The sequence below is a fragment of the Podarcis muralis genome, chromosome 10 (genome assembly GCF_964188315.1).
Source record: "Podarcis muralis chromosome 10, rPodMur119.hap1.1, whole genome shotgun sequence".
NCBI classification, from domain to species: domain Eukaryota; kingdom Metazoa; phylum Chordata; class Lepidosauria; order Squamata; family Lacertidae; genus Podarcis; species Podarcis muralis.
Window position 1 is genome coordinate 43,223,167 of NC_135664.1, and position 10,019 is coordinate 43,233,185.

General features: G+C 40.9%; 1 protein-coding gene across 6 annotated transcripts in view; it reads left to right on the forward strand.

The window, feature by feature from the left end:
• Positions 1-8,746, forward strand: part of ANO4 (anoctamin 4) — a 118,081-nt gene extending 109,335 nt beyond the window's left edge. For all 6 annotated transcript variants that reach the window (XM_028746795.2, XM_028746797.2, XM_028746799.2 and 3 more), the window contains 4 exons: positions 2,036-2,155; positions 4,217-4,322; positions 6,872-7,072; positions 8,120-8,746. In XM_028746795.2, coding sequence (XP_028602628.2) covers positions 2,036-2,155; positions 4,217-4,322; positions 6,872-7,063 — 418 coding nt within the window. In that variant the 3' untranslated portion in view covers positions 7,064-7,072; positions 8,120-8,746. The remainder of the gene's footprint in view (positions 1-2,035; positions 2,156-4,216; positions 4,323-6,871; positions 7,073-8,119) is intronic.
• Positions 8,747-10,019: the final 1,273 nt, after the last annotated feature.

A 10,019-nucleotide genomic window follows, 5' to 3' on the forward strand; every position in this document is an offset into this window, starting at 1 on the left:
CTATCCCATCAGCTGGATGGGAGTGGACCTATGGAAAGGAAATTTTATCCTCCAACATAACTGGATGGCTTTATTCTAATGCTGCTTTTTAGTAGGCACCTGTGCTTAACTTAAGTGGCCTTTCCCATGCAACTTTTACTATTCATGGGGAGGGGAAATGCAGTTGTGGTGTACCTACATCCACATCCTTATCTGAGGGGTGTGTGTTTGCAGTTTCTTATTCACCCTTGTGCAAAGTAATTCAGAGGGTGATCTCTCTATTAACTTGGATTAACACAAGCATGTACCTGAGTTGTTGTTTTTAAGAATGAACTTTCAAGCACCACACAGTTACAACTAACTGCAGTGATGGTTGCCATAGAGTTTTGTGATAAAGATCTTCCCACGTATTTATTGCCCTTTGCAGTGGCATGTAGCACAGAATGCATTATAAGCAAATGAGATTCAGCAGTGTGTTCCATATAGCGTGCCTCTTGAGTGGCAATTGCATTGGTGAAAAATGTCAGTACCGCGATGCCTCAAAACATAAGGGATTTCAGTATGGATTGCGCCCAGATCTCCATAACTTAGCACCTTCCACGAGCATCTCTTGAAAGTTCATCCAGCCTTTTGTACTCCTGTTTGGCTTCAAAGAACATAAGGAATGAGATTTAAAAAATATCTTTTTGCCTAATATGGCAATAAATAGGGAAAAACCACAGCAATACAAAGTTTTGTACCAATGCTATTATAAGTTCTGCAAAGTACAAAAATCTTGGTAGTGTGTAATGCTCTCAATGCAGATTTTCTACATAACTGGTGGTCCTGCTAAATTATCCATCAATTTTGGAAGACGATAGGGGAAGGAAGCCAAAGAGTAATAGGAGACAAAATCAGCCAATTACCAAAGGATTTGTTGTTTGATATTTTGTGGGAAACAATAAATATAACAATAAGGTATTACTCCCAGAAGCTCTCTTTGAGGAATGGAAAGAGTGTCTCCTGCCATTTCCTGTAGTTTTTCCAGAACTTATGTTTAGGGTCTACTACTTCAATTTTTAGCCATACCATGATAATTTTAATGCAGACTGAGGTGACTGAAGCTTCTATAGTGTGGTGTATAATAAGACAGAAAGACATAGTACTGATGCTGTTGCTATTTTTCTATTTCAAAAGTTTACCCTTCATTTCATTGGCATTCATGTGCTGGGAACTGTCTTCCTGCTGGATGCTTTAACACCTTAACCTAGTGAGCTAAGCCATGTTTCACAAAGGGTAACTTCCATTAAGCATTCAGATGTATTAATTTTTCATTTTTTCGGGCACAGGAATGAATTTGTTGATGTTATATTTTTGCTATATTTTGGGTGTCATTGTAGTTTTGTCATAGTGGCAGAAAATGAACAGTTAAAGTTACAGCTTGTGATTGACGGCGCTACTAACTCATTAGCTTGTCAAGGATTTGGCACTTTGGTACATGTTGGAGAGGAAACAAATGCTCTGTTTCCATAATGAGTTGGGTCTGATTTCTGAGTTGTCTGGCTTCCTAAAGTTGTGTATCGCTGCAGGGCATTCGAAGGTTTGCTTTTTCCTGTCTCCTTTCTTTTGCCAGCACAACAAAATGGAGAGAGAGAAATTTAGAAATGTACTGTGTAAGGGTTTTCAGCCTGTTCTGTTCATGCCAGCTTGCCTTTAAAGTGGGAATATGCAGGTCTTCTCGGAGCTGACTCAGGACCAAGATAGGACAAAGTATAATTTACTGTGGCATTCTTTTGCTGAAAGAAATATAAAATATAAATATTTCAGTACTTCAGTAGAGTTTTTATTCCCCAAAGTCTGTGGTTGCGCTTTGCTTGCAAAACCGTTATAAGTGTTAGTAATACTGATCCATAAGCGATCATCAGTCACACTTGTCTGGAATGTTGATTTTATTAACTCTTGTTTCTAAGATGTTTGGCTCACAGATGGAAGTGTTCCTTGCCCCCCGCCCCCATCAACATGCCATGCTAAAGTTAAAAGACTGGATGTACTAAATGGAAAAATTCTTGTTTCCCAGGTGTATGGTTGGCTACGTTAATGCAAGTTTATCAGTTTTTCTAGTGTACGATTTTGAACATCGTTCAGAACCATCATCAAATGGAAGTGAGTTCTCCGGCACGCCGTTAAAATATTGCAGGTAAAGAAATATATGCGGAACTACTGCCATGTGAATAATAATCTCTATTCTGTTGGTATTATTAGTATCAGTATAGCTAGTGGGATGCGGGTGGCGCTGTGGGTTAAACCACAGAGCCTAGGACTTGCCAATCAGAAGGTCGGCAGTTCGAATCCCCGCAACGGGGTGAGCTCCTGCTGCTTGGTCCCTGCTCCTGCCAACCTAGCAGTATGAAAGCACCTCAAAGTGCAAGTAGATAAATAGGTACCGCTCTGGCGGGAAGGTAAGCGGCGTTTCCGTGCGCTGCTCTGGTTCGCCAGAAGCGGCTTAGTCATGCTGGCCACGTGACCCGGAAACTGTACGCCGGCTCCCTCGGCCAATAAAGCAAGATAAGCGCTGCAACCCCAGAGTCGGCCACGACTGGACCTAATGGTCAGGGGTCCCTTTACCTTTACCTATAGCTAGTGAATCGTAGGAGCTCCCGCCCTCCACTCCACTTTCCCTCCAGGTAAGCAGCAGGAACCTACTGACCAGGGGGTCAGGCAAGTGCTACCACCCCACTGCACCATTCACAGCTGCCCGGGAGCTTGAGCTATGAATCAGGAAGTCTGCAGTTAAATTCTTCTTCCATGAATTCCTGAGTTGGCTATAGACCTGTCCCACCACTGTATTCTCCATTTTCTGGCTTTAAATTTTGAAGGCAGGGAAGATAATTGTAACCCCTATAATTTCTCAGCCTGCGAAAATACAGCACAGCACTAACAGCAACTGTCTCTTCCGACATTAAACCCAGGAAACAATGGAGGAGGTGAGGAAACAGAATCTGGGTGGTGGGGGAGGAAGGAATTGAAAGAGCAGAAAGTGGCCATTTATCCTGCTCAGTTATTATATGCAAAGTTGAAAGATTCTATGAGATTTTTTATCTTACTGCTATTTGTTGCTGATTTTTTGCACATCAATAGTTGTCTAGACAAAGATATTGGAAAACGGGGTTGTTTGTGTTCATGTAGATTAAACATAGTTTATTTTGCACTGTTGCTAAGTTTCCTTACTCAGGTATGTAGGAGGAGGACATGGTTTCAACAGACACTGCAACCTGACAAATCTATGGTGATAGACAGCAGTACTCAGAACAGGATCCTGGGTCCAGAAGCAGTTCTGCTTCCAGATCCCCACTGTCTATCTGCTTCTTTTCTCTCCCTCAATTGGTGGTATAGAACCAGAGAACTGTGTGCTCAGGAAGGCAGAAGTGGAGTGAAAAAGACAACTGTAGCCCTAGAGGAGCCTCACACATAGGTTGAACTCCTTCAGGTTTGCAGGGTTGGCACTTCTTTGCCTGTCTGTTGAAGTCTTATTTCTTATACTTACTGCAATTAATCCAGAATGCGGCAGCTAGACTGGTGACTGGGAGTGGCCGCCGGGACCACATAACACCGGTTCTGAGAGATCTGCATTGGCTCCCAGTACGTTTCCGAGCACAATTCAAAGTGTTGGTGCTGACCTTTAAAGCCCTAAACGGCCTCGGTCCTGTATACCTGAAGGAGCGTCTCCACCCCCATCGTTCAGCCCGGACACTGAGATCCAGCGCCGAGGGCCTTCTGGCGGTTCCCTCATTGCGATAAGTAAGGTTAGAGGGAACCAGGCAGAGGGCCTTCTCGGTAGTGGCGCCTGCCCTGTGGAACGCCCTCCCAGCAGATGTCAAAGCAATAAACAACTATTTTACTTTTAAAAGTCATCTGAAGGCAGCCCTCTTTAGGGAAGTTTTTAATGTTTGAAGCTGTACTGTTTTTAATATTCAGTTGGAAGCCACCCAGAGTGGCTGGGGAAACCCAGCCAGATGGGCGGGGTATAAATAATAAATTATTATTATTATTATTATATTATTATTATTATTATATAAGAAAATAAGAAGAGCCTGGCTGGATGAAGCCAAAGGCCCAGCTAGTCCACCATTTTGTTTTCACGTTGCCTGCTCAGATGCCGATGCCAACAGACCTAGGGCAGAATGCTCTTGCATTTATGGCCTGGCATTCATTGCACTGAGATGGGCAAGGCTAACTTCCTGTTTTGTTTTGTTCGTAGGTACAGAGACTATCGTGACCCCCCTCATGCTCCAGTGCCCTACGGCTATACGCTACAGTTTTGGCATGTCTTAGCTGCACGGTTGGCTTTTATTATTGTATTCGAGGTAAGTTTTAGGACTAAAACAAATTTTGCAGACTTCCAAACTTTATGTTGGGTTTTGAAATCAATTATCATCCTATAGATGAGGAAAAAAGAATGATCTCCTAGTTGATTCTGTGCAACAGATCTCAGCACAGCATAGGATTTATTCCACATAGCATGCTGGTCAGTTTCAGGATCAAATCCCAATTTTTGAATTTGTGAGGTAACCTAAATGTTGCATTTTTTAAAAACACTCTTTTCTTACTATCAGAAAAGGGAAGGAAAATCAAACAGTGATTATCCTCTTTTTCTTAGTATTCTGGATATTCAGTTTAGAATTAGTATTATGTGCTAAGGCAGAAACTTGTTAAAATGTTTGTAGTCAGTGTATTGTATAATTTTTGTTAAAAGAATAATTAGTAATTACTGTCATTTTGCATTTAATCAAATATTGTACTTCCATTTCCCCATATTGTTAGTATGCTGTTTATGACTAGTTTTGTCAAATAAGCTGTTGCAACATAATTATTTTTATTGTGAATGAAATGAAAACTCCAGCAATCCAAAATGTGGGAGCATGACTGAATAATTAAAAATTAAAGACTGTTTAAACCAGCAAAGTCCACCGTGCTGTGAATATTTTCAGATAAATTCAGTTATAAATAAATATTAAGAGGCAATCCTAGTTTAAAGAGAATTAACATAATTTGAAAAACTACTGATAAATCATAAGGATCATTAACTGTCAAAGATTTGGAAATTGCTTCTTAAATACAATACTTAATCAGAACAAGTAAAAGAATTCATGATAAAGTGGGGGTGAGACATAAGACTATCTGTGGGAAGACATGCAAGTTTGCTTTGAACATAAATATAAGAGAAAACTGATATGGAACAGACAGTATGTAATAGCAAATATTATCCAAATACAGTGGTACCTCGGGTTAAGTACTTAATTCATTCTGGAGGTCCGTTCTTAACCTGAAACTGTTCTTAACCTGAAGCACCACTTTAGCTAATGGGGCCTCCTGCTGCTGCTGCACCGCCGGAGCACAATTTCTGTTCTCATCCTGAAGCAAAGTGCTTAACCTGAAGCACAATTTCTGGGTTAGCAGAGTCTGTAACCTGAAGCGTATGTAACCCAAGGTACCACTGTAGATGCTTGAAATGCTGGTGGTGGGAGGGGAATTGGGAATTACGGTTGCATTTGGTGAGAATGTCTTTTTGAAGAGATACTATAAAAACAACCTTAAATAGTAAAAATTGTAGGATATTTTTATTTATTTTACTTATTATATAAAATTATACTGCTTGATTGTAGGAAAACCCCCTCAAAGTGGACATGAGACACCATTAGCCCCAGTTTTTCTTATTAAATTATTTAGGCAGTTTACTGAAATCTTCCAGCTTGCCTCCATTAAGAGGCAGTTCTGCTATGCCTCAGGCACAGTGGTCACCAGGTTAATTTTTCTAGAAAAAAAGGTGCTGGAACTCACCATGAACGCCTCCCTTGTTCTCTTATAATGACAATGGTGCCCACCTGAGAGGTGCCGGAACTGAGTTCTTGCTGAAAAAAGCCCTGGTTGGTCACCACTGTGTAGCCCTGGATTTGAATAGGGTCAGCAGCTCTGCCACTGTGGCCCAAGAGGCAACCAGGGTCCTTACAGCCTGTTTGCTCATCCCCCATCTTGTTTTTCCTCCGTTGCCAAAGGTCTGGCTTACCATGACATCTGAACCTGAGCTCACGGTTAAACTTTCTGCTCACTCCTCGCAGAGTGGTCCCAATGAAGAGCCCCCAGTTTGGGAGCCAATAATTCCTTCGGCAGTGTCCCAGAGCTCTTCCACCTGCTTCCCAAAGTCAGGTGCCTCCATTACTCAGCTTTGGGAAGGCAGTGAGAGGGCTCTGACAGCTTCCCAGATCCCTCATGCCTCCTTCCCAAAGCCCAGCAGTTCACTTTACCTTACCCTGCTTTGGGAAGGTGGCACGAGGGCTGTGGGACATTGTCAGAGCCCTCCCACTCCCTTACCAAAGCCTAGTAAGTGAGGAATACTTGCTGGGTGCACTGGTGGGGAAAAATATAAATAAACTGAGAGCAAAGAACTGTGGCTCCCCATTCATTTAACTCCCCCAGCCCATGTAAGGTTGCAATCACAAGTTGCAGGCTTACAGTACTGTATGAAAGAGAAACAGTACGGGTTGTGTTTTTTATCGGTATTAATCATTCTTATGCTCAACAGCATTGTTGGAAGTGAAAATGGAAATATTGGGGGGGGGGGAGTATGGGGATGTGTTACAGCTCAGCAAAAAAGCCTATGCTTTCCTAGCAAACGGGCCAGTCCCAATTGTTTCCAGGTAATGTTGACAGTACTGAGCTCAGATGGACTGGTGGTCAGACTTGGCAGTTTCCTGTGTTCCTAAGAGATGGACCAAAACGAGAATGCATAAATAGAGGTGCAATTGCAAAGACTGCATTTGTACAGATTTTTCTTAGCTAGGTGTATTTATTTAAAAGTATTCCACATCTTGTTGAACTTTTATGCTTAATTTACACGTTTGTTTGTTTTCTACAGCACCTGGTGTTTTGTATAAAACACTTGATTTCCTATTTAATCCCAGATCTTCCTAAAGATCTGAGGGATCGTATGAGAAGGGAAAAGTATCTGATCCAGGAAATGATGTATGAAGCAGAACTGGAGCGTCTACAGAAGGAACGGAAGGAAAGGAAGAAAAATGGGAAATCTTACCACAACGAGTGGCCATAACTAAGCTGGGTGAGCATTTCTAAATGATACGTCAGTTCAACAGTGTGAAACAAATTGCCCAGATAATTTGAGAAACTCTCTAATACAATCAAGAGTTTAGGTAACTGTTTTGTGGGCAAAGGGGCTTGAACATAACAAGTCTGAAAATATAGCTAGCCTATCCTATTACTTGGGGTGGATAACCTCTGGCTCGCAGTGTGTTACCAGTCAGCCACTGGGTTTAAAAAATGTGTTGCATATTTTTTACCATTCTAGTAACAATGCTCAGCATAACCACACCAAGCCTAATAGTTTAACTATAGGAGGCAAGGTGAGAAATAAGAGAGTTAAAGCCTACCATTATAGCTCAGGTAACCAACAATACAAATCGTGTTGCATTATGTTATGCAAGGTCCATCCTGTGATACTTCTAGCACCAGTTTACTCCTTTTGTATGGTTTCCTGGTGATTAAAAACTCTCAGAGTAGTATGTAGGTTTTGTTCAATAAAACACAGGAATAGATTGTAAGGTAAGTTTTCTGAAAACATCTTTGCATTGGCTTAATAAAATGCAATTTATTTTTGTTTGTTCTTTTTATTATTATGTACTTTTGTGTTCTGAACCACCCTGCGACCTAGGGATGAAGAAGGGTGGTATATAAATTGAAGAAATAAAATAATTTGTTCTATTGGCCCAACAAAAATTACCTTTTACTGTATTATTGTGTGTTTTTGAGCTTACACAAATCTCAGTCTGAAGGATCAGCATAATGTGTTGCTGCCACTGTTCACAGTGAGACATATTGTTTGATAACGAGTCCTCTTTCTAAGCAACAAGTTTCCCCTTTTGTCCTTCATCAGATTAAAATACACGCAATCCAATTACAGTCCCCCAAAGACAAAAATTGTGGCCTTGAATCCAGTTAGAGATTCACATTTGCTTAATCTCACAACTTGTGTGTACATAATGCAATATCCTTGCTATCTGGTTGAATACATGAATTGTGTCTCCTCTTTTCCTGACCGGATACTTTTTTTTGTTGTCGCTGCTGCTGCTGCTGCTGCTTACATTTGCAGGTAGGATACCTATATTCCATTTGCTTACTACAGTTCCATGAGAACACTACCTTCAAGAGAATGAACAAAAGATGCAACCTCAATGCATGCCACAATCTGACATAGCAAACAGGACAGAACATGTCAAGGAGTTTTACTGTGAAATCACCTTGCAGTCTGCATATGATTGCTATTCATATGCCATTCTAAACAAGCATGCAACTTCAGTTTTTAAAATCAAGAAACTTATATACCGTGGACTATTTTTCAGCCTGTTTGCTACTCTTTTGCATTATGTTCCTTGTCACTTTTTCAACACTTCCAATAGTAAATAGACATAAAAAATCTGGGTACTTTAGCAATGGCTATTATAACATCTCCTATTAAAGTACCATGTATATCAGACACACTGATTACATATCTGGTAGCTCTTTGTTTTCAATTTTTTTTGAGGGAAGATATATCTTACATATGTATAATATATATAAAGTATATAGAGATTGTTTATTGTAAATAGCAAAACAAAAAAAAAAGCCCTATGGTTAAGAATGTCAAATTTTCACACTTAAAATATACCATCAACATAAAGCCATGTTTAATGCTTCAATAATGTGATAAGCTTTAAAAATAAATTATGGATAAAATTCTTGCTTTTTGTGTCTTCAAAAATTATTTTAAAAATCTAAGTTATTGGATATTCAATATGACATATGTCTTTTTAAATTTGATCATGTGATGGATCAGGTCACCTTTGAGACTATTTGCTCCCATATAGGCCTGCTTGAGAATTAAGATCGTCGAAGACCTTCCTCTTGGTGCAATTTCAAGATATTTGGTGAGTGAGCGCAAGTTACAGGAGCCTTGCAGTGCTGCCATGGTTCTGGAATACTCTCCCAGTCAAAATCTTCCTGGTTTTCTCTTGCAGAGAAAATCACAGAGGGAAGTGTACAGGGGCAACCATGTAAAATGCAACCTTGCAGGTCACATGACCCTATAGCAATCTGTAAGATACAGTGCCACCAATAGGGTTTCCTCTGAGGATCTAAGTCAGGCATAGGCAAACTCGGCCCTCCAGATGTTTTGGGACTAAAACCCCCATCATCCCTAGCTAACAGGACCTGTGGTCAGGGATGATGGGAGTTGTAGTGCCAAAACATCTGGAGGGCCGAGTTTGCCTGTGCCTGATCTTAGTGGTTCCAACAGTCATTTATATGGGGGACTATATTTCAAGGAAACAAGCTGTGGAAACCCTGAAGTGGAGGAGTGGGAGGCTTGTTAGTAACAGTGTAGAGTCATCATTGAGCAATACTTGGCCTCTGCTCCTAAGAACCCACTGCTGCCCAGACTGTCAGGATTGTTCAACAGCTGTCCTGAGTAGTGAGGGAGAGCTGTGGAGATGGAGTGGCTGACTTCTGCTAGCTACAAAGGCCTGGGAGACACTCTGCTCTGGTACTGCCTGAATTGCTTCAGCTTTGAAAGCAAAGCAGGGAGCCTAGAAGCATCAGAAAAGATGTCAAAATAGATTACGCCAACAAAGGTGATGTTGAAAGTCATGTGTACAATGCATAGCTTAGGCAATGCAATCCATCCAGATTATAATTGGATGCCCCTCTGGAGATGAATCCACTAATCAAGTTTTAATTTGATTAAAGCAGTCAAAATAGTTGCATAATGTCAACTGGTCTCATAAATTTACCTGTTGCATGTTTGGGAGTATTGGCAGGGCTATACTAGGCTGTAAGAAAAAGCAAGGCTGCCAAGGAAGGATACCTTCCTTGATATAATCCATTCTGGAATTTGCTTTGAAGCTGATCCAGAAAGGTACAGAAACTGGGCTTCGAGTCCACTAGTTTGTTTCGTTTCCTCCTATTACAGTGCTCGGTTCCACTTCCTACTGAAATCATTCTTGCCGATATTCAAC